Source organism: Sapajus apella, unplaced genomic scaffold (assembly GCF_009761245.1).
Source record: "Sapajus apella isolate SASKATOON/1434 unplaced genomic scaffold, GSC_monkey_1.0 scaffold22, whole genome shotgun sequence".
Taxonomy (NCBI): domain Eukaryota; kingdom Metazoa; phylum Chordata; class Mammalia; order Primates; family Cebidae; genus Sapajus; species Sapajus apella.
Window position 1 is genome coordinate 7995693 of NW_022436962.1, and position 24803 is coordinate 8020495.

A 24803-nucleotide genomic window follows, 5' to 3' on the forward strand; every position below is an offset into this window, starting at 1 on the left:
GTGTGTGTGTGTGTGTGTGTGTGTGTGTGTGTGTGTGTGTGTGTGTAGGAAAGGTCTGGAAGTTGTGTGTGTGTGTGTGTGTGTGTGTGTGTGTGTGTGCGCGCGCGCGCGCGCACTAAAGGAACAAGCACGTTCCAGAAGGAAGAGGGCAACAGTCTCTCCAGAGCAGACAGACGATAGACAGCATATACACAGGAATCTGAAAGCAGACTTCCCACATATGTTGCCAGGACCCTTGACTCAGAGGGAATAAACCATCCAATTCAGCTCCCCAGTTCTAGGCAGGTCACGTGAGCGAGGGAGAGGGCAGTGGTCCGGGACTGCTCCCAACACAGGACACTCAGTCCACTCCAGTGCCCACTGTGCAAGTGTGAAAAAAGTCAGGACCTCAATAAGCCATGGTCAGCAGAGAGCAAGTAAGAGGGTCAAACTGGAGAAACTTACATAGCCTTTGCTGGGGTGGAAGATCTTCTCATGGCGGCAGAGGAAGACATCACTGATGCGGCCAGAGCTCTTGAGAGTGTGTGTTCGGGAGGCAAAGGAGAGGGTCAGCCGGTCATCTGAGCCCGTGAACTTCATCTGAGCCAGATTATGGATGAAAAAATTGAGCTTTGTGGCTACACTGCCCAGGCTGGACTCAATCAACCTGGCAGGAGGATGAGAAAAGAGGATATAACCATGAACCCAAATTCCTGCTGCCTCAACAGGGGTGTTCCAAGGAATAATCCTGACTCTTGAGACAGTCAGCTCAGATCAAATCCTTTTCCTCTGTCATATCTTCCTCAAGGAAATGATTGGCAGACAATTATCTCATACAATTTGCTCATGTAAACACGAGGGTCTTATCTCCTCCCCTGGCTACCCACCTGAGCCAAAGATGATCAAACCAAGGTAGAAAGGAACTAGGAACTCTGTGTAAATGTCTAAATATTGTGGCGAAAAAACTTCAAAGTTCAGTAAAATAAAACCTTACCAAGCACTGTTCAATCTAGAGATTTCAATTCAGAGGAAGAAGTCCTGTGTTAGGAGGTCTAACAGAGAAAATGTAATTCTCTGAGTTCCAAAAAGAGTGAACAATATAACGGAGAACATTATCACATGGACAATATTTTGTAGGCATTCATAGATAGACACATCCTTGCTTTCATACACAGTGTGCCTAAAACCATTGTCAAATATGAGGAAACTGAATCGCGGAACTCTTATGTTTTCACAAGGGGGAAGGGTCTGACCAAGAAAGTTAAAAAAGAGGCCAGGCGTGGTGGCTCACGCCTGTAATCCCAGCACTTTGGGAGGCCAAGGCAGGCGGATCACGAGGTCAAGAGATCGAGACCATCCTGGCCAACATGGTGAACCCTGGCTCTACTAAAAATACAAGTAGCCGGGCATCGTGGCATACGCCTGTGGTCCCAGCTACTCGGGAGGCTGAGGCGGAAGAATCACTTGAACCCAGGAGGCAGAGGTTGCAGTGAGCCGAGATTGCATCACTGCACTCCAGCCTGGTGACAGAGCAAGACTCCGTCTTAAAAAAAAAACAAAACTTAAAAATTATTGGCCAGGCACGGTGGCTCAGGCTGGGCATGGTCACTCACGCCTGTAATCCCAGCACTTTGGGAGGCCGAGGTGGGCGGATCACGAGCTTGATCAAGAGACCAAGACCATCCTGGCCTATAAGGTGAAACCCTGTCTCTACTAAAAACAGAAAAACTAGCTGGGTGTGGTGGCGAACACCTATAGTTCCAGCTACTCGGGAGGCTGAAGCAGGAGAATCACTTGAACTCAGGAGGCAGAGGTTGCAGTGAGCTGAGATCTCACCACTGCACACCAGCCTGGTGACAGAGCGAGACTCCATCTCAAAAAAAAAAAAAAAAGAAATTATTACAAAAGCCACATTATACATTGCCCCACAGACAAAGTATTTGACTGGGACCTAGTGAGAATGTAGGTAAGGTTGACAGTGATACCCTTGTGTACAAAGGTTAGCGCCAAAACACAGATGGGAAACCAAGGCTGAGAGAAGCAAAATGATTTACCTAAATCATGGGTGAGGTTAGGACCATATATCCACGTGGTCAACTCTAGGCTCTACCCTCTGAGCTAGGCCTTTCCTCTTTCCCAGTCCCGCTCCTGCCAATCCGGCAGGCTGGGAGTTACTCAGGGTGGGCAGTGCTGATTCACTCAGGGTGTTACCTAGTGAAGTAGGTAGTGGCATTGGCCTCTGTGTCCTGAGGCCTCAGGGCATCATACACATACTTGAGGTCCTCCAGGTCTGAGAGCTCCGGGATCCCACAGGACAACATCTAGAAGGAGCAGAACAAAGAGAGGGTGGCTGTAATGAGAGAATTCTCTCTGCTTCTCCACCCTAAGGCAAGGTTTTCTATAGCTAGGCTCCCTAACCCTTCTAGAGGGTGGTGGACAGATGCTGTGGGCAGTGGCTGGAGGGCCACAGGAACTGAGGGGCTGGGGCAGGGAGTTAGACACCTACACAGACATCACCGTCCTCAGGTAGTCCGGGTCCCTGCCTTTATCTAGGGCAGGCAGGTATTCGGTTGGGGCTCAGAGAGGTAAATCTCTAGAAATCCCCTGAAGCAAGACAGGGAAGTCTTAAAGATGGTGCCAGGTAATAAGAAGGAGGTGTTCGGAAAGGGATGGAGCTCCTCACCAGGCCCAGAAGGTTGAGGAAGAGGTGGGTGTGCTTGCGAATGAGGTTGTAGGCTTGGCAGCAAAGGTCAACAAAATCATGGAAGCGGCTGGAAGGCTTGTCACCCCCGTTGATGACATACGCCATGTCCGAGGTGAAGACAAAGGGGGCACGGTCCCTGAGCCAAGGGGAACATACAGGTAGAAGGTCAACATGGAGGAGGAAGCCCGCCATATGGGCTGCACCAGGGGGCAGTTTCCCTCATCCCTCGTCATGTGTCCAAACTGGATAGATGGGGCTCTAACTTTTTTCTTTGTTCCTTTCCTACCTTAATCTTAAAAGATTTCTATATCCTTCATTGGTTCCTTATCTGTGAGCTGGCCGTATTTTTTTCTGATTATCTAATTGGATTCCCTTTTGCTACAGTTTGTGTTCATTTCCCTTTGTTCGGTCCTTGGTAGAGAAGAATAGCTGGTCCCCACATTCTTCTGCAAGTTCCCTGCAAGGACTTGACCTCTTTATCAGTCTCCTCTCCTCCAATGCTGCTCAGCCCTGGGACCACGGTCTGAGGCCCAGCTGCTTCCATCACAGGTTTGTGTCCCAGCTCTGAACCACTGTTGCTCACCTCCTCGCCCTCCACTCACAACCTGGCTTCGGGAGATCACTTACCGCTTGATGTTGCCAAACATCTGGGCATGGCCCAGGAAGCGGCCAAAATCAATGTGGAACATGTGACCAGTGGTCTTCAGCATGATGTTGTCATTATGTCGGTCACAGATGCCCAAGACGTACGTGGCCACGCAGCAGCCAGCACAGGAGTAGATAAAGTTCTCCACAGCCTGGGAAGGGTCAAGGCAGATGGGAGGAGAGGACATAAAGCTGGCCTGGAAGGACTCCAGGGGCCACAGCCAGACAGAACTCAGCCAGCCCTGGTCTCTCTCTTTTGTGAACCCCAACAGGGTCTCACATCTGCCTGTTCATCCTTCATCATGTACTAACTTACACACGTACGCACACAGAAACATCTCCCATGTGTTATAGAGAAGAAGATGGAGGCTTATATGTATATCTTCACCACTTCATCTGAACATCATCTTTTCTTTCTCCTAGGGAGATTGGTTGGACAGACAGGAGACTGATCCTATAGCCCAGACTTGATCAGCCCAGACTAAGGGAACCTTAATAAATGGGAAGACTGACATTTACAGCCTCCTCAACCGGCCGTGATGACTTTAGGTACAGCCACTGAGACAGCCAACTTAAGGATCTCTTCCTGACCCTGCTCAGAACTCTATCATCCTTCTTCCTGACCCAAATATAATTCCTATTTCCAGAGTTCTTGGTAACAGCTAAATGCTAATCTAATTAAAGTCACTGCACTCCAAAGAAGAGCTGAGGAGCTGAGGCAACTTAACACGTCTAGAGAGTGTTTTACACTTGAAAATCAGACATCTCTAGTCGGTAAAATATGTTAGAGATATTTCTGAGTTTAAAGCAGGCGAGAAGTGGTGAGGGGTTGAATCCATCTTATTTTGTTTTTGTTTTGGAGACAGAGTCTCGCTCTGTCACCCAGCTGGAGTGCAGTGGTGCGATCTCTGCTCACTGCAACCTCTGCCTCCCGGATTCAAGCAATTCTCCTGCCTCAGCCTCCTGAGTAGCTGGGATTACAGGCAGGTGCCACCATGCCCAGCTAAATTTTTTGTATTTTTAGTAGAGACAGGGTTTCACTATGTTGGCCAGGCTGGTCTCGAATGCCTGACCTCATGATCGACCCGCTTCAGCCTTCCAAAGGGCTGGGATTACAGGCGTGAGCCACCACACCTGGCTGAATCCATCTTATTTTGTCTGGTCAACATCTGTCCCCTTATCTGTCTTTCCAGGAAGAAAAAATACATGGAATCAGGAAATAGACCACTTCTGCCTTCTAAGTCCTCCTTGTGAGGTTTGTAGAATTCCTACGAACTCAGGAAAGACATCAGCAGAGGGCAATGATCATCATAGCCAGCTAGGATTGCATGAAATTGGGAATGAGGGAAAGCTTACGAGATAGAGAATGCCCGCCCTCCTTGCCTTATTCCTTAAATTTCCACCCATTCATCCTTCAATGACCTTGAGTCCCATATCTTTTCAGACCTTCCCAGCTCACACTGACTCCTCCTCCTTTGAACCCTACACATGCACTGTCACCTCTGTTCATACAGGGCTCACTTTGCCCTTTTGGTCCCATGGGGTTATAGATCTGTTCTCCTAACAGCTTCTGGACTATTTCACAAGGCCCGTTGCAAAACCAGCTCCACACAGAATGCACCCACCCCACTACTTGTCGAACGACAACCTGACGACGAATCCACTGGAAACTAAGAATAGAAAGGTTATAAAGAAATCACAGCATTCACCTTCAGGAAGACTATTTCTAAGAAAGTAAAATAAATGAATAAAAGCACTTAATAAGGAGCATAACGCGTAACTCTCAGTCCTGACTTGGATCTCTATCAGATCCTCTCCCTGTCACAGATAGTCTTTCTTTTTTCTTTTATTTTAATTGAATGAATATTTATTTCAGGACATGCCACGTCAAAATAAAACAGAGTCAACCCTTGCTTTTAACAGTTATACTGTATTATAGAGCACTTTACAACTGCATCCCATCTTTAAGTGTAAGTTCCTGGTATGTGGGTTAATGATTATCTGTAAGCATTTCTCTATCCGGATCCATAATCCAAGGGCTCTCATTACAAGGTGACAATAAGTGGGAAGTGGAAGAGGAAGAGGAAAGAGAGGGGACTAAGGTTCTTCCAGTTTAAGGTTTTAGCAATGAGGGGATGAGGAAGTATGAAGATATTTTTGTTGTCTTTTCATCTTTATACTGTGTTAAGTGATGTTTACAACATAAATTCAGCAGGCTTTTCCTGAGCTGTAACTCAGAAGTTTTCTTCCTGCAAACAATGTATTTACAAATGTGTTTATTAGCTTACACAGCAATCTCACAATAACTAGTAAAGATTAAAAGGCACACTCCTAGTATATTTGTCTGCAGTGTTTTAAGGGAAACACATATTGCTATGGTGAAGCTCTAAATAGATTCAACAAAACATCTAAAAATTGTAAGTTGTTAAAAAAAAAAAGGCAAAGAAATAAATATCACCAAAGAAAAAAGATTAATTGTAGCTTAAATATATAACTAAGTCATTAAACTATACAGATCTAATACAAAGCAAAACCAGCCTGAAAGACCCAACATTTTAAAAAAGCTAAAAAATAAGGCCCAAATCTACATAATATTGAGTTTTATTTCCATTCTCTCCTTTACCTCTACTATCCATGCTTTACCTAATCTGCCTCTAGGGGCTTATAAGAAAACAGTTTCTGTCTTCCATTTGACCTCAAATGTCCTGAGCAAAGTTTTTGCTATTCTGCTGAGGGTTCTTTTGTTGGTAAGTTTTATATATCATTATTTCTACTAATTTAGTAGTGTTGATCATAGTGCCAAATTTAAATTCTTCCACTGGTTCTTCTGAAATGAACTTTTACAGTGTCTTGCCTGCATAATATATATATATATTTAAGGAAAATCCAAGCAAAATCTATTGCTTAAAGAGGTTTAGTATTATTATTTTCTGAGATGGAGTCTCGCTCTGTTGTCCAGGCTGGAGTGCAGTGGCGTGTTCTCAGCTCACTGCAAACTCTGCCTCCTGGGTTCAAGCGATTCTCCTACCTCAGCCTCCCAAATAGCTGGGATTACAGGTGTGCACCATCACACCCAGCTAATTTTTGTATTTGTAGTAGAAACGAAGTTTCATCATGTTTGTCAGGCTGGTCTTGAACTCTTGACATCAGGTGATCCGCCCGCCTCAGCCTCCCAAAGTGCTGGGATTACAGGCATAACCTCCACGCCCGGCCTGTTATTTTTTTTTTTTAAACAGAATAACTCTCGACAATTTTAAAACCTCAGGAGAAATAGTTCATTAGAACTTCATTATTTTGCCATGAAGAATTAAATACGAAAAACCTATTCTGAAGCACCTGGTTGCTTTTCTCTCCCAGAGTCTCATAAAGTACATGTGAAAAGGCCATTTGTTTGGGTCAGAAGTGCACTTTATGTCCTCTGCTTACAAGTACTCAGTATGTTCTTTAGGACTCATTTTGAAGATATACCAGAACCCTTTTCTCATTCAAGCACTGCCTACCATGATAGCTGAATTTTGACCTCAAAGAAGGTCTAAGTAATTTCTATCAGTGCTCAGGAATAATTTTGGACATCTTGGTCCATGACCTACAGCAAGTGGCATCCATGAAATTAAAGGATAATTCCAGTGGGCCTGGTTGGACTGCTGCTTTGCCATCTCTTGTTTTGAGGAAGTGGGGGAGGCTAGGTAAGAATAGGGAATGGGGGTAAGAGAGGCGTGAGGAAAGCAAGGAGAGATCAAGCAGGCTGCCTGTCACAGATATTCTTTCTACCTTAAATGAATCCTGTTTTGGCTGAGAAAACAGCTGTGTGCCTGTGGGTAAATGACTAAGCTCTTTTCCCCTCCCTAAGTTATACAGGGCATTGGCCACTTACTGGCAAGAAGTCTCACTCCATCAAGGGGCACTCTCCCTCCTGATTAAAGGGGTATCATGTGTAGAGTGTAGGATACTCTCTTGTTGAGTAGGTGGCCAAGAGAAATGTATCTTTAGTTTCTTTCTTCTGGAAATTGTCATAGGAAACTACCAGCATTGCTGGGTGTGGTGGCTCATGCCTGTAATCCCAGCACTTTGGGAGGCTGAGGTGGGCAAATCACTTGAACCCTTGGGTTCAAGACCAGCCGGGGCAACATGGCAAAACCCCGCCTCCACAAAAAATAGAAAAATTAGACAGGGATGGTGGCACACACCTGTAGTCTCCGATATTTGGGAGGTCAAGAGATCGAGACCATCCTGGCCAACATGGTGAAACCCCGTCTCTACTAAAAATACAAAAATTAGCTAGGTGTGGTGGTGCGCACCTACAGTCCCAGCTACCAGGGAGACTGAGGCAAGAGAATTGCTTGAACCGAGGAGACAGAGGTTGCAGTGAGCCAAGATCGTGCCATTGCACTCCAGCCTGGGTGACAAGAGTGAAATTCCGTCTAAAAAAAAAAACTCTGAAATCAAGCAGATACTGGCTCTAGACGGAGAGGAATTCCAGTGGTTCAGGGACAGAGAGCAAAGAGCTGAACAAAAGCAATAGTAAGAAAATGGAAAGAGGAGGACATACTTGAGAGACAGTTGGGAAGACGGATAAACAGAGCTTGGTACAGCAGAAGTGAGGCAGAAGGAAGCATCGGGAAGACTGTGGCTTTGGCTTGGGTAAATGCACAGAGAGAGTCACACCATTGACTAACAGCAAAGACAAAATGCAGGTTTCAAGAGGCAGGGGAGGAACAGTGGGCTCAGTTTTGCCTACACTGAGTTTGAGACATGGGTGAAACAGGTGGTAAAGTCCAGCAAGAAGGCGGCTGGAGAGCCACCTGGAGGGAGAGAAGAGGGCTAGAGGAGGGCCTCTGGAGGTCATCAGCATTATAGGTGGTAGCTGAAGTAATGAGAGAGGATGAGCTGGCACAAGAAGAATGCAAAGAGAGCCCAGCAGGTCAGGAACGAAACCCTGGGGAATAAAAGCCCTTAAAGCCATTTAAGATCATCTAATTACAAATTCACTAAACAATGTTCTGATTATACTTTGGCTACCCATGATGGTTTTGCCTCCAGGATAAAGTGCATTGATCAATATAAATTAGTATTTGGGTCCCTTGAAGTTAAAATCGTATGAATTAGCATTCTGGCATATAGCCAGTCTCTTAGGAGTTTGGTTATTGTGACTTGTTCCCTCCGAGTGTCTCTACCTCACTCACTCAACCTAATTAACCCAGAGACTAGAGTTGTGAGGCTGGGAACAGGCCATGAACCCCAGCAGGCCACCAAGGCCCTACCACCCAGGAAAGCTCCACTTCTACTCTGATCTTCCTTCATCAGGAACCAGTCAGCCCTCTTTTCTCTCATCTCTGTCTCATATCTAACCTCAATCCTGGCTTTGAGTTGCAGCCTTGCCACAAACCAGCTCCAACACTAGGAATGAGTGAGTAAATCTTAATTCACACCTATGAAAAGAAGGGGCTGGAACAAAATGATCTCTAAAGTCTCTTCCAACCAACTCTGATTCTACAAAGTACCACTGAACCCTCTGAGAACACAAGGGAACTTGAACAGGATCCACCATTGGATGGGATACAGGTAGGCTCCCAAAAGCTGGCCCCTCCTCCAAGACTTAATCTGCCAGGGGGACTTGATGAAGGTTTCTCAGTCCAGTACCAGGGGATTTTCTCAGCCGGCTTACAAGAGCCATTTGAGTGAGTCATCCTTAGGTATTTGGAGGCACCAGACAACCAAGAAAGAGTATGTCCTTCTGCCAACAAAGCTGAGCTGTCTTCTTTGTGCAAGTGCGGGTCTTGTGGTTAAAGAACTGTGTCCCGGCATCAGGCACACGCACCCCAGTTGCACTCCCAGCCCCCAATCCTACCTTCTCATACTCGTCCTCCCCAGGGTTGTGTTTCTGCAGCCAGTCTGCCAGGGGCCGGTCCTTGAACGAGCCGGTCACCCCATGCTCCACCTGGATCTTACGTAGGGTCTCGGCATTAGGGATCATCTCCACCATCCCTGCGAGGGGAGAAATGGGGGTCATGCTCCAGACCAGAATGAGGGGTCTGCAGGGAAAGGATTATATGAACTGTGCTCATGATTCCCTATAAATTAAGCTGTAAGGCATTTGGACTAAGTCTGATAACAACAGGAAAACAGTGACCATGGAAAGGACGGTCATTCCCACACTTCCTTTGCCATACTGCGTCTTTTTGTTCTCTCTAGTTTATAGCTGCTGCTCCCTTTGCTTTTCATTTTTATTATGGGAATTAAAATACATATATAAGAAAAAAAGAATGGTATTATGAATTCACATGTAACTATCACCCAGCTTCAAAAATGATCAATATTTTGCTAATCTTGTTTGCAGTCACACAACCCTGTTTCTCCACTTCCTGCCACCTTGGTTGGAGTATTTTAAAGCAAATCCCTGATACTTTATGTCACTCATAAATATTTCAAGTGTAATTACAAGGACATAGCCACCATGCCATTGTCACATCCAAAAAGTTAACAATAATTCTTTAACTCAATCTATGTTCAAATTTCCCCCAATTGTCTGTCTCCCTCTCTCATATATGTATATATATATATATATATATTTGCTCAGTGTCACCCAGTCTGAAGTACAATGGTGTGATTGGGCTCACTGCAGCCTCAAACTCCTGGCTCAAGTGATCCTGCCTCAGCCTCCCAAGGAGCTGGAACTGCAGGCATCTGCCATTAGGCCCAGCTAATTTTTTAATAATTTTTATTAGAGATGAGGTTTCACTATGTGTCTAGGCTGGTCTCAAACATTCCTGAGCTCAAGCAATTCTCCCATCTCAGCTTCCCAAAGTGCTGGGATTACAAGAATGAGCTACCATGCCTGGCCCAAAAAATGTTTCCTTTTTTTTTTTTTTTTTAAAGACGGGGTTTCACCATGTTAGTCAGGCTGGTCTTGAACTCCTGACCTCAGTTGATCCGCCCTCCTTGGCCTCTAAAGTGCTTGGATTGGATTACAGGCGTGAGCCACCATGCCCAGCCAAAAAATATTTCCTTACAATTGGTTTGTTTTAATCAGGATCCAAAGTCTACACATTTGGCTGCTTTTGGTGCCAAGTCTGTTTTACTTTATAACGGTCTCTCTCCCATGCCTCCCTTTTAAGGCCATTCCACAGCTTCTCATGAAATAATCTTTCCCTCTTCACTTTCCTGGAGGAGGACACAGTTTGTGTTGGCAATGGGCAAAAGGACAATAAGCAAAGGGGTCCCCTCCACGACCCTCACGCCCACTCCCCACTGACCTCTGCCCCGGCCAGTGGAGAAGCAGCGGAAGATGACCATGCGCATGTCCAGCCCCTCCTGGACCCAGATCTTGCTCATGATGCGAATCATCTGCAGCGTTAGCATGTCCTGGCGAAGGTCGTCCCCACACTGAATGGAGGGAGACAGTGATAAGATCCCATCTCCACTGCCTCCCAGATCTCAGTCTCCCAGATGGGCAACCTTGGCCCTAACTAACAGTAACGGGGAGTTCCCCTGCCTTACACCCCCTGACCTGCTCACTCAGCTCACAGCAGGTCAAAGATGGCCCAGGAACCTTCCCATTTTACCCATGTGTTGTTCTGGCTCATCCCTCAATCCCACGGGCCCATCTGAATTAAATTCACGGTCTGCTTCTACATGCAGCCCTTCTGATCATCAGGCTTTTTTTTTGAGACAGAGTCTCACTCTGTTGCCCAGGCTGGAGTGCTGTGGTGCCATCTTGGCTCACTGCATCCTCCGTCTCCCAGGTTCAAATGATTCTCATGCCTCAGCCTCCCAAATAGCTGGGATTACAGGTGCCTGCCACCATGCCCAGCTAATTTTTTTTGTCTTTTTAGTAGCGATGGGGTCCCACCATCTTGGTCTCAAACTCCTGACCTCAAGTAATCCACATGCCTCAGCCTCCCAAAGTGCTGGGATTACAGGCATGAACCCGGCCCATCAGGCCTTTTTTAAACTTGAATGTTTACACTTTGGATTTGGAATTGCACACAGCAAACATGTAAGTTACTAAGTCATGTGCATGTATTTTGTCTCCCCCAGTAGATAATATGCTCTGACGCTATCATTTACATCTCAGAATTTGTGGTTACATCAGAGTCAGAAGGGACCTTAGGGTTCATCTAGTTGGATCTGCATCTGATATATTAATTTCCTCTTAGACAGCCCCGTCACATGGCATTCAGCCTCTGCTTGAATACCCAAGGGACAAGCAGGTCACCACCTTCCCCAATCCATTGTTGAGGGAGCTCTGCCTCCTAGAAAGCACTTCGGGATACTGAGCTGTCAGTTGCCTCCCTATGCCTAACACTCTGTTCTTAGGCCTCTGGGGCCATGCAGAATTCGTCTAAATCCTTTTTCACCAGATCGTCTTTCCTGCATCAAGACAGCATGGAACAGTGGGAAGGGAACCACCCAGGGCCTACTTAGCCACTCTAGGCTGCCTCCTCCTCTCCCTCAACCTGGTCTACCAGACTTGAGTAAAGTATTCTCACCTTGAAGATGACACGGACGTTCTCACCCAGGGGATCCACATTTTGGAAGGAGAGTTTGAGGGGGACAGCATTGGAGTTGAAGTAGGAACAGTCCTGCCGTGGTGAAAAGGGTAGTGACGAGGGTCAGAGTGGCCTGTGCCAGGAGAGGAAAATGACCTCTCCACTCCAGATCAAGGTGCTGCTCCCCGCTGCTGCCGGCCCACCCGAGACCTGCTCACCGTTTCTTCCGGATTTCTCAGGAACCCAACTTTCTCCCTTCTCTCATTAGAGGCCTCATCCCAATTCAGTTTGTTATAAAATGCTCGGCACTGACCTCAGCTCTAGCACTTGACTGCTCATCCTGTTAGTTCATTCTGCACACAACTTACTAGTTGTGTGACCTCTAGTAAGTCACATGTCCCATCTACACCTCAGTTTACTCCTCTGTGAAAGGGGACTCCCAAGAGTACCAACTTCCTAAGAGTTGTGAGGATAAAATGCCATAACCAACGTAAAGCACTCAGAACAGGGCTGGGCACAGAGAGTCCTCAACCAATGACAGATGACAGCTGCTGTCACCATCACCACCCCCGACTTCATCCGCAACATCACCAAAGAAAGACACCAGCCCAGCCGCCCAGCCTCCAACCCAGTTCCTCTACCCTGCAAGCTGTTAGGCTTGTAAAAGTCCATACACATTAGGAATGGGAAGAGGCCACAGATATGCCTTTCTTCCTAATCTCTCTCTTACTTTACAGCTTATACAGAGAGGCTCACCTGTGCCCATACCCCAGTCTGTGCCCTCACTCTGTCTTTGAGTTCACAGCCCCTCTGCATCTTGTTTCTTTTATATTTCTGCCACACGTGGGTAGAGGAGAGGCAGGAATAATCCTCGCTATGTTACATGGAGGTGAGCTGAGACCCCTGAGGAAAAGATGCTAGTCCAGGGCCGCATGGAAGTCAGCAGCAACCTGAAGCCCGGACGACTCAGCTCCTCACCCTTGTGTGCCTGGTCAGTGAGGACTTCACCTCCACTGAGCCCTCCCACGCTGACAGCCCCAAACCCACCAGTCACTCACCCTGGGAACGATTCCCTTAACCAGCAGACTGGGGCTGAGCGGCAGACGGCACGAGCCATTGAGGATAAAGAACTGCTTCACCTCCTCCAGGCCCGTGCGGAGGATTCCCTGGAAAGAAGGGGAGGAGGTTGGCAGGGGTGAAATGGACGGCCCGTACTGAGAACCAGACCTCTCCCGGGGTGGGTTCTCAGCAGTGGATGGCATGAAAATCACCCCCTGAGAAGTGTGGACACCATCCAGAAGATCCTTAAGGAGGACCCCCTGAACCTCAGCCTGGGACAGTACACAAGCAGCAAGACCAGATCGCTCCAGAGGGGAGCAGAGGGCAGGACGGCAGGAAGCAGCCCCCGGAGCACCAAGAGGGTAGGCTGTCTTTTAAGGGGGAAGAGCTGCTCAGGCTTTTGCCAAGAAAAGCTAACAATCTGGACGTTGATACGAAATCTCTCCATTTTTAAATGTCAGCAACCAGGAACACTGCTGGCTGGTCATAGTGCCTTCGTACAAACAGATAAAGGTGTCCACTCTGGGTGGCAGCAGGCCTGAGCCATGGGTCACAGCATGAACAAAATATGGCTGGATTTCAGCCCTCACTTGCCCCTTCTGGCTGAGTGCTCTTGTGCAGTGAACAACTTATATAACTGTGCTTAGCCTTTAAAACAAACAGCTAAATAAAAATGTCAATATTTTACAGGCCAAACAACACATCCACGGGCTGTATCCAGCTTGTGGACTGCCTGTTTATGGCCTACAGGTTCCAGAGTCATCTGCTCCCAGCTCCGACGTCAGAAATCATTGCATGGAATCTTGTTGATCAGGATTCCCAAGAAGAAACTGGCTGCCAAAGCCCTGGATGAGAAATGGGTAGAGGCAGCGTCACCCCACTCACCTGCCTTGCCGATGGGGCTGCCTCCCGGACCTGCTGGGCCAGTTTGGCCAGGGCGTTGACAAGCCAGCACTGGCGGTTAAACTCCTCTCTGAGCCCCTTGCCACAGCAGCACAGTAAGGCTGCCAGCAGATACTGGTAGCGGATGCTGAACTGAGAGTCCTTGAGGCCGTCCTTCAGCAGCCTGCGAGGCAGAGGGAGTCAGGAGTCAGGGCACTCCAGCGATCAAAGGCAAGGGTGCAGGGGGAGACGGAGTCAGGCCCAGCTCCAACTCACTGCAAAACCCACCCTGAACTTGGGAGGGAAAATATTCTGTATGTATGGCTTAAATGGAGATGCTCACCTGTGCCCATACCCCAGTCTGTGCCCTCATTCTGTCTTTAAGCAAAGTTCACAGCCCCTTTGCAACTTGTTTCTCCTTTCTATTTCTGCCATGTGTGGGAGAGGAGAGACAGGAATAAGCCTCACTATGTTACATGGGGGTGAGCTGAGGCCCCTGAGGCCACATGGGAAGTCAGCAACATCCCGAAGCCCAGACAACTCAGCTCCTCGCCCTTGCGTGCCTAAGAGTGAAATACTCCTACATGAAAGACACGTGTCTACCTCCCACTTTTCTACACACAGTTTTACCAGAAGAAGTAGTGAGTCACTCTCAAGTCAGACACAGCTCGTTTCAGGAGGAAGCGCACCAACGGGCTGTCCAGGTAGCACTCATACTTTAGGGCCTGTTTAGGAGAAAGGGAGAAAGAGAATATGAAGCTTCGTTAACTGCCTGTAATCTACACCTGTCACTATTGCACTGGGATCTCTGGTTTCTTTTTCTTCAGACAGTCTTGCTGTGTTGCCCAGGCTGGAGTGCAGTGGCGCGATCTCAGCTCACTACAACCTCCACCTCCTGGGTTCAAGCTATTCTCCTGCCTCAGCCTTCTGAGTAGCTGGTATTACAGGTGTGCACCACCACGCCCAGCTAATTTTTGTATTATTTGCAGAGACAGCGTTTCACCATATCGGCCAGGCTGGTCTTGAACTCCTGACCTCATGATCCACCTGCCTCAGCCTCCCAAAGTGCTGGAATTACAGGCGTGAGCCACTGCACCTGGCTGGGATCTCTGGTTTCTAAAGGGCAGAATGCAGACTCACTTGGGGTATTGGAGATGGGACCAGCAGAACTGGAGGGAAGACCAGTGCACCCACCTGTACCAGCTGGGGCAGGTAGTCCAGCAGCTCGGCATCTGAGAGTGAGCCAATCCACTGTACAGCCATACGACGCACCTCCTGGTCCGGGAAGCTGCAAAACAGAGCCCAGTGCCCTGACAACCTCGCTGCAGGCTGAGGCACAGCTGTGAGCCAAGCACCCTCACCCCTGGGCTTCAGAGGCATGGAGAGAGAAAGTGCAATGGCCCTAGATTCTGCCAAAGTCACTAGAAGAATCTTTAGCACCTTCCTTGGACAGCAACCCTTGGGAATGAGCCTCCTTCATGGTCAGAGTCTACCTTGAACCACGGGGGAGCAATCGGGTAGCCACTTTTACTCTTTGGATGATTTAAAGAAAATGAGACAAAGTCCTCAACCCTACTCCCAAAGATTTCTCCCCTGACTCCCACTGTGCCAGAAATTCCCACCACTGGAGGGCCCTGATGTGGGTAAAAGCATTATTTTGTCTTGGTAACATCGTTTCATGCAAAAGGTACCAAGCAAATAACAGAAAATCACAGAATTTTAACAAAACCATTGCCTCAAAAACTCCTAAAGGCAGGTCACATGAATCAGTACATTTGATTACTGAGAGTGGCAAGAAAAAATCAGAAAATCCTGGGTACCATCTAGAAAAGGCAGCCCTAACAGATCTGAGACTGGAAGCCTTGGGTCCACAGAGAACCAGTGTATAAGTAAAGTTTGGGTATTTGCTTGTGTAAAAGTTTGCCCAAAAAAAAAAAAAAAAAAAACAACAGAACAAACATTGAGCTCTAGTTAATAATGTGCACGCCAAAGCAGGGAGTTTAATGGTGTGTGTAATTTACTTCAAAATGTATGCGAAGGCTGGGCATGGTGGCTCACACCTGTAATCCCAGCGCTTTGGGAGGCTAAGGAGGGAAGACTGCTTGAACCCAGGAGTTTGAAAACAGCGTGGGCAACATAGTGAGACTTCATCTTGACAAAAAGTCTAAAAAATTAGTCAGGTGTGGTGGTGTGCATTTGTTGTTCCAGCTACTTGGAGGCTGGGGCAGGAGGATTGCTTTTGAGCCCAGGAGGTTGAGGCTGCAGTGAGCCGTATTCATGCCAACGCACTCCAGCCTGGGTGGCAGAGCAAGACTCTGTCTCAAAAAAAAAAAAAAAAAAAAAGCATAAAAAAACACGATGGATAGGCTGGGCACGGTGACTCATGCCTGTAATTGCAACACTTTGGGAGGCCGAGGCAGGTGGATCACAAGGTCAAGAGATTGAGACCAGCCTGGCCAACATTGTGAAACCCCACCTCTACTAAAAATACAAAAATTGGTGCATGCCTGTAGTCCCAGCTACTCAGGAGTCTGAGGCAGGAGAATTGCTTGAACCCAGGAGGCAGAGGTTGCAGTGAGCGGAGATCGTGCCACTGCACTCCAGCATGGGGATAGAGCAAGATTCTGTCTCAAAAAAGCAAAAAAAAAGGTTGATAGATGGATGGATACAGGGATGGATAAATGAAACATATACGATCCAGCACACAGAGAAAATGCTAACGATAGAATCTAGGTGATAGGCACATGGGTATTCACTGTACAATTTTCAATTTTGTTGTATGTTTGAAAAATGACCACATTATATAACATTGGGGCAAAAAATGAGAAAGAAAAAGCAAAAAGGAGAAATGGAAAATCCCTGAATATTCACACCCACTTTACCATGCTCCCCAGGGCTGGCTCAGATCCGGGATGGGCAGTGCCATGCCCTGGCTTCTACAGGGTCACTTGGTCAGAAAAGGCGGGTGTTACAACTCACGTGGCATGCAGGAGCCCCAGGGCATCCTGGTGGTTCATGTGGGTCCACTGCTTCAGGAGAGCATAGATGTCGGGCAGGCAAGCCCACTCCCAGCTGGGGGCGCTGGCGAGCACCAGGGGGAGCGAGCTCACCTCCGAGTGGCAGTAATATCGCTTCTCCCAAAGGCGCTTCTTGTCAGCATCAGTGAGCCTGGCGAGCACAGGGAAAGGAGAAGGTGGCAGGAGGGTAGGGGGCAGTGAGAGAGAACAGTGTCGGTTAGGGTCTGCACGCACTGCAATTCAGTGGTTCCCAAGCTTTGCTGCAATGACAGCCACTTGAGGGGGTACGTGAACCCCCTCGCCATGGCTGGTCACACCTGATAACCAGTTATGTCCGAATGGCTGGGAAGCCAAGCATCGGTATATTCCAAAGATCACCAGGTGATTCCAATATGAAGCAAAGTTCAGGAAACAGGGCTCAAGTTCCTACCTTTGATCCCAACTCAGGGACATCTTGGATGCAGGCAGAATGCGTGGGCCAAGGGCACCAAATCTGCCACCCCTCCTGTGGAGGCCCTGAGGGCACCCTTCTCAAGTAGAACCACCAGAGGGCAGTGGTCCCCCCACACCAGGGTCTCCACCACCGCCACCGAGAGGCCTCCTGGGACCAGCTGTCGGCTTTCAAGGACCCGCAGCTAATTGGGCCTTGCTTGAGATCAGGTGTCTAATGGGAGAAGGGAGCTGAGGGGCTAATGAAGTGCAGTCGGCAGTGTGGGGGAAGGGAGGTCTGCAGTCACTCAGCTACTCCAGCTTCTTGGGGTGGACATAAGGGACAGAGATGAGCCCCGTGTCTCTCATGCCCCCCCCCACACCACACATGCACAGGGCTGCCAGGAGCCAGAGAGGTAAACAGAGAGCAGACAGGGGAACCGGGTCCCTCTAGCTCCTCCAGCTCCAGTCCCACCCCTCCTTCTCCAATCCTGTGAAAGCAGCAGCCCCAAGGATGAGATCAGCCTGGACTCGTTCACCCCTGAGAGCTGCCAGCTCGCCTGGACATCCGATCCTTTTTGGAAAGTGACAGGGCCAGAAAATTTCAAAGTCTGTTGTTGTGGCAGGGGCAGGAGGCGAGGGCAGGAGGTGCAGGCAGGGTGGTGGGGCAGCTGCCCCCGTGGACAGAAGGTAGTAGACAGCACATCTGGGGTGTGGGGCACAGCTCTGGTCCTCCTGGGTAGCGGAGTCTGGACCAAGTTCCCAGGGTGGGACTTGGGTATTCTCAGCTCTAATTTCCTGACCTTGACTTCTCCACTTTTCCTAGTGTCCACTGATGGACAAAGGCCTGGGGGCTGCCACCACTTCCTGCCAAGGTGGCAATGCCCACCCCTTCCCACCTCCACTCCCTAAACAGGAGGACGGGACCCAGTGCTGGGAGGTCAGATGAAGTGGGGGCCTGGGCCTCACCAGTACAGGGACTCCTTCTGCATGATGTCTTTAAGCTTGCGCTGGTCTTCTTCCCGGAGGCTGCCAAACTCATAGCGGGGGCTGAACTTGTCTCCAGGGGGGCTGGTGAACTTGATGTCAAAGGCCGAGGTGGGGAAGTCAATCTGGGGGATGGGATCAGGGACGTGAGGAGAGAGAACAGGCAGTGTGGGTGGACTCTCGACTTCTTTCTCTCACCCCAGCGTTCCGGCCTGTCCCTCCCTCACGTTCCCTCAGGTTCTTTGTAAAATAACCCAGTTGGACTTGGTGATCTCTAAAGTCCTTTCCAGCTATAACTCTTAGCAAAAAATGAGAGAGAAACAAAAAGAGAAAAAGAATGGACATGTGAGGAGGCGGGCCGGTGGAGATGCACCTTGGTGAGGGGACAAGCCCCAGCCAGAACTCTCAACACAAGTGTCACCTGGCTGAACCACGGGCAGCATCCAGGCTGAGGCCGGGGAGCCTTCCATCGCGTGCTGGAGGGCACTGCTGCCAGAGGGGAGGCAGGACCACACGCTGAGAGAAGGCCCTGGAACACTGGGTCCCTATTCTATGCCACCAGACGTTCATCCTACTAAAGTGACTATCAGAGCTGAGTGAGCCAGTTCTCCAAAGGACCTCTACTTTCTTTCATTCAACAAATATCTTTTTTTTTTTTTTGAGACAGAGTCTTGCTCTGTCACCCAGGCTGGAGTGGAGGGGTGTGATCTCGGCTCACTTTAACCTCCGCCTCCCAGGTTCAAGCAATTCTCATGCCTCAGCTTCCCGAGTAGCTGGGATTACAGGCATATACCACCATGCCCAGCTGATTTTTGTATTTCTAGTAGAGACAGGGCATCACCAAGTTGACCAGGCTGGTCTCGAACTCCTGACCTCAAGTGATCCCCCCGCCACACCTCGGCCTCCCAAAGTGCTGAGATTACAGGTGTGAACCACCGCACGCAGCCTCATTCAACAAATATCTATTGAATCTGAACATGTGCCAGGCATTTTCTAGGCTCTGGGCATAGAGTAGTAAATAAGACAGACAAAAATTAGCCAGGTGTGGTGGTGTGCACCTGTAGTCCCATTTACTTGGGAGGCTAATGTGGGGAATGATCTGTGCCTGGGAGGCAGAGTTTGCAGTGAGCCAAGACTGTGCAGTTGCATTGCAGCCTGGGTGACAGAGACCCTGTCTCAAAAAAGAAAAAACACCTGCCTGGGAGCTTTCATGCTATATCACTGTATTTCATTCTATGTCACCATTCATACTCCATACCAAAGTATCTCATAACCACTAGAAAGGGAAGCTGGGAACTGGGAACTAGATTGTGGACATGAACAGCTCCTCTCTTCTCCCTGGAGAAGAGGTGCACCCTGTGAAAGCACTGCGTCACTGGCTGGGGGAAAGGTGTCCCCTCAGGCCGCAAGAGGGCAGAGGTCAGGTTTGATCAGACTCAGAAGTATGAGGATTCAATGCAAGGGACTCAGAAGCTGAGCCCTGAATGCAGAGGGTCTCAGACCCTATCTTCAGGCTCCATGAAATAAATTCAACCCAGGAGATAGGAGATGGATACCCCGGAGCTCACCTCCCACTCAACATCTAACCATATTCACTCGCTTGCTTCAGTCACATCACCATCCCATGCTGGAAGTTCTAGCATTCTCGCTCCCTTGCTGTCCCAGCCCAGATCTCAATGGGAAAAACATAGAGTTGACTGGAATGGTCTTGCTGGTGAACGGAGGGAAGAGCTACAGCCTCACCTGCAGGATGACGCTGTCTGGCTGGTGGAAGTTCGGTGCACTCCAGCGGGCACTAGAGCTTTCCTGTGTTGCTGGCCACAGACCCAGAAGCTTCCGGCCACAGGTCAGGACCCTAAGAAGGAAGGAGGGTGGGAAGAGCCGCTAAAATGGCTAAGCAGAGAGGTTTTTCTCCTGCTTCCCCAATCCAAAAATCTGCCTTCCTGTCTGAAGCTACCATCCAACTCCCCTCTGTCATTCTCCCGGCAGACCATAGTCGCTTCCTTCTCCCAAGTCCTGTAAAAGCTCGTGCCCCGCAAGAGGCCTTGTGAGCTCACCACAGCCTGGTCTGGATGACTTGGTGGTAGGGATACCTTTGTGAGGTGGGGAGGCTGGGCTACATGACCTCTAGCGTTCTTCTAATGACAGGAGCAGATGATATATTACCAAAGCATTGCTCTTCCATGTATCCTCAACAGTCCTGTGCCCCCGGAACCACTCAGTGGCTCTTGGTTACATAAATAGTCCTGGTCACCAGTTCTGCGCTTGGGGACCCTCTGTACTTCACCAGTGAGCCCCACATGGCCATGGCCAACCCTCCCAAGGACACTGGCACTGGCCAGTGCAGCCGGGCCCCTTTCTCTGTCCCCCTCCTCCCCTTCCAAGGCCAAGAAGCTGTATCCTGGGGCTCACATACTGCCTGAAGTTGAAGAGTGGGGTAGTGACCCAGCCCAAGGCTTCGGGCACCCTCCGCTGTTTGTTGGCCTCTGAGGAGCTCCCCGGTGGGGGGATGGGCAGAGCATAGAGAGTGGCACACAGCAGAGTCTCCCGAGGCAGCCGGTTCACCTGCACCGGGAAGCAGATCCTACAGAGAACAGGAAGTCAAATTAGGAGGGGCCATTCCTGTGGCTTCCAGCAACAGGTGGTCTAGGAAGTCAAGCTGAGGCTGAGGATTCAGCCTCCCTCTCAGGGTTTAAACATACTCCCTGGGGAAGCCCTCCTCCTGCAGAACCAGGAGAGGTCCCAAACTAGGCGAAACCCCCACTGGATGTTCCCAGAAGCACAATGTGGTGTCCTCGGAGCTTTGCAGCCGAGTGAGGCAGACATCCCCTGATTGTGAGGCCACCAGTGGGGCCTGGACAGAACCCGCTTAGCCAGAGCCACCTCGGACCTCAGGTGATGACGCGCCCCACGTTGTCAGCCTTGCTCCTTTCCTCATTTTAGAATTTCTGGAGAAGGTCCACAAAGCTACTCCTTTTGTCCTCCTTTTCCCTTTGACAGTCCCCATCCCTCCCCCACTGCTCGCCGAGAGCTACCAGGAAGAAGCACCCTGTTCTCTGCCCTCAGTTCACCCTCCCCCACAGCCCTCTCACCTGTCCTCACACAAGTCCCTTCACCTAGCCCCAGGGACACACGATGGCTTTTTCCTCACCCCTACCCCCAAGAGAGATTCAAAGCCAAAGGGACTTCAAAGATTCAAAGAGAAGGGGCTTCTCCAAGTCCCCCAGTAGTGAGAAAGCCAATGGCAGGGCCAAGAGCACTGAGACACATTAGCCCCACCACTCCTCAAGCCCTGAAGTTCCCTCCAGGTCCCTGGTCTGAATCACACCCAGCCACTCCCTCCAAGCTCGGGATAAGGAACTGCTGGGTGGGGTGAAGTACCCAGGGGAGGGGAGCTGTGGAAAGGCAGGGAGGACCCATATTACCTTTCAGAGAAACTGTCCCTGGGCCAAAGTCCATACTGTCACACCCTCCTGGCCAGCCCAGGGCCCAGCAACTTCTACGCCAGAGGGCACAGAGGCAGGGTGGCCACCCCCAAGGTTAGCAGTTTCATGATAAAGCAACCTGCCTCCACCGCTGCCCTCACTCCTCCAGAGGAATCTGCACCTAAGTGAGGCACTCCCTCCAGCCTACCACAAACTGGCAGAGCTCTGCTCTGTCCCAGCTGCCTCTGCCCTGGGGGGCCCACAGCTATAATTAGGGCCCCTCCAGCAGCCAGCAAATATGCCAGGCCAGGGCTTGGCTGGAGGTGACAAAGCAGGGCTGCTGGGCCTATTTTGAGAGTTAGCTGATCCCTGTACCGCTACAGTGGGGCAGAGAATCAGCTGACCCCACAGCAAAGGGGAGAGGCTTAGCCCTTTCTTTTCATCCAAGGAAGAAGCTTCCGGCTTCGTGTCTTAAGGAAAAGGGAAGTGAGACGAAGCTAAGGCCCCTTTCCCTTCAGTCCTTGGGTATATCTGGTATTCCAAAACCTTTCCCACAGACCTTCACCCAGGGGTTAGTCAGGATAACCATTATGTTAGCTGCAGCCCTTACCTTCCTCCCTGAGAAACCCCCTCTCCTTCCTGCAGCCTATTCAACAACATCACATCACATAGGCTGCCTCCTCCATGAAGGATTCCTGGAATGTGCTGGTTGGTGCCAGTCCTGGTTCCACCACTCACAATCCTGGGCAACTTAACTCCCATCTCTGTGCCCCAGTTTCTCATCAGGGAAAAGGGGAGCATAGCTTCACTTGGATATGTGTGCACACTACTTTTTGCTATGTGACGCTGTGGTTACTGCACTGGCACTGGGTTATACAGATGGTATTTTCATGCACATGTATCCCCAGGTATCAGCCACTCTGTCAGTCACCTGGAACAGAGAAACTGAAACAAGAGGGCTGCCCAGCTCAGAAGCCTGTGCCAAGTACTTTCTTTACAGTGTCCTAAGTGTCCCTCAAACAATCCTGTAGGGTAGGCCGTATTCTCACAGCCATTCTGGGTTGAAGGACCTGCCCAAGGCTGCACCTACAGTAGGAAGGAGAGAATGACTGGACCAAAGCCTGTCCTGGGAACCCTGGCACGCCTTCTCCCAAATGTCTTAGTCTTGACCATGAAGAGCCAAGAAGTCTCATTCAGGGCATCTGGATGGGCAGTGCAAGACAACGCCCTTTGCAAGGCTCTAGGCAGGCGACTGGCCTTTAAAATTCAAGGTAGGGACCGGGCGCCATGGCTCACGCCTGCAATCCCAGCACTTTGGGAGGCCGAGGCAGGCGGATCATGAGGTCAGGAGATCAAGACCATCCTGGCTAACACGGTGAAACCCCATCTCTACTAAAAATATGAAAAAGTTAGCCGGGCGTGGTGGCACGCACCTGCAGTTCCAGCTACTCAGGAGGCTGAGGTAGGAAAATCACTTGAACCCAGGAGGCGGAGGTTGAAGTGAGCCAAGATTGCACCACTGCACTCCAGCCTGGGTGACAGAGTAAGACTCCATCTCAAAAAATTAAAAAATAAAATAAATAAATACTTTTTTTTTAGTAGCGATAAGACCTCTTTGTGTTGCCTAGGCTGGTCTCAAATTCCTGCACTCAAGCGATCCTCCCACCTTGGCCTCCCAAAGTGCGGCAACCACAGGTGTGAGCCACCATGCCTGGTCATATACACCTTTATTGCTCTACGAATTACCTAAGTGTGAAGGCCATTTTCCCAGATGTCCATCTGTAAAATGACCCATCCCTTCTAGCATTTCCAGATTCTTTATCTACTTATTTTGCATCCTCGGCCTCCCCAGGACCCTCCTCATTCTTTAATCTGTGCTTCAGGCACGGCACGATGGCTTATGCCTATAATCCTAGCACTTTGGGAGGCTGAGGCAGGCAGATCATGAGGTCAGGAATTCAAGACGTCTGACCAATATGGTGAAACCTCATCTCTACTAGAAATACAAAAATTAGGCCGGGCGCGGTGGCTCAAGCCTGTAATCCCAGCACTTTGGGAGGCAGAGGCGGGTGGATCACGAGGTCAAGAGATCGAGACCATCCTGGTCAACATGGTGAAACCCTGTCTCTACTAAAAATACAAAAAATTAGCTGGGCATGGTGGCGTGTGCCTGTAATCCCAGCTACTCAGGAGGCTGAGGCAGGAGAATTGCCTGAACCCAGGAGGCGGAGGTTGCGGTGAGCCGAGATCGTGCCATTGCACTCCAGTCTGGGTAATGAGCGAAACTCCATCTCAGAAAAAAAAAAAAAAAAAGAGATTGACTGGATAACAAGTGCAGCAGGAACCTCCAGGAGGATAGGGCTGGAAAATCCCTTTGGATGGGCAAGAAAGTCACTGGTGCTCATGGAGTGAGAGTGATCATAAACCAGCCTCCAGTGGGTTCTAGGCCTAATTCATTGCCTGATTCAAAGCTGGTGCTCAATAAATTCTTGGTCAGTAAATGAATGGATGAACTTGGATCTAGAATAAAAGAGACATGCTTTTTCTAGAAGCTTGGCAATTTAAGACGAAGAAATATAAGGCAGTGGGTAGAGGGGAGTGCAGGATAAAAGGGGAGATTTTTGTTTTGTCTTTTTAGGATGAGAAAGGCTTAAACATGTTCATATGCTGCAGAGTAAGACCAAAGAGAGCAAGATCATGAATCGGAGGGAGATAGGACCCAGGCATATGGGGTGGAGCTGCCTCTGATAACGTTGAGAGGAAGGCTATACAATAGCAGATGCATTTGTAGACTGGTAAAGAGACTAGAACTTGAGACTAGGTGTTGCGAGGACTGGCTGCTGCCTGATAGTCTCTAAGCAATTTGTTGAGAGAGAAAGGGTCAAGATGAGGTTAAAAGCCTGGCTGGGCACAGTGGCTCACGCCTATAATCCCAGCACTTTGGGAGGCCGAGGCGGGTGGATCACCTGAGATTGGGAGTTCGAAACCAGCCTGCCCAACATGGCAAAACCCTTTCTCTACTAAAAATACAAAAAATTAGCTAGCCATAGTGGCGTATGCCTGTAATCCCAGCTACTCGGGAGGCTGAGACAGGAGAATTGCTTGAACCTGGGAGTCGGAGGTTGCAGTGAGCCGAGATTGCACCACTGCACTCCAGCCTGGGTAACAAAGCAAGACTCTGTCTCAG

The 24803-nt window shown here is 49.4% G+C and overlaps 1 protein-coding gene across 4 annotated transcripts in view; it reads right to left on the minus strand.

Moving 5' to 3' along the window:
- Positions 1-24803, minus strand: part of PIK3C2B (phosphatidylinositol-4-phosphate 3-kinase catalytic subunit type 2 beta) — a 78753-nt gene that overhangs the window by 9325 nt on the left and 44625 nt on the right. For all 4 annotated transcript variants that reach the window (XM_032288884.1, XM_032288886.1, XM_032288885.1 and 1 more), the window contains 15 exons: positions 20608-20775; positions 19935-20046; positions 18174-18316; positions 16738-16926; positions 14953-15046; positions 14389-14483; positions 13762-13942; positions 12876-12983; positions 11818-11910; positions 10582-10711; positions 9177-9313; positions 3311-3480; positions 2663-2819; positions 2191-2300; positions 445-646 (listed from right to left, as the gene is read on the minus strand). In XM_032288884.1, the coding sequence (XP_032144775.1) occupies positions 445-646; positions 2191-2300; positions 2663-2819; positions 3311-3480; positions 9177-9313; positions 10582-10711; positions 11818-11910; positions 12876-12983; positions 13762-13942; positions 14389-14483; positions 14953-15046; positions 16738-16926; positions 18174-18316; positions 19935-20046; positions 20608-20775 (2089 nt within the window). The remainder of the gene's footprint in view (positions 1-444; positions 647-2190; positions 2301-2662; positions 2820-3310; positions 3481-9176; positions 9314-10581; positions 10712-11817; positions 11911-12875; positions 12984-13761; positions 13943-14388; positions 14484-14952; positions 15047-16737; positions 16927-18173; positions 18317-19934; positions 20047-20607; positions 20776-24803) is intronic.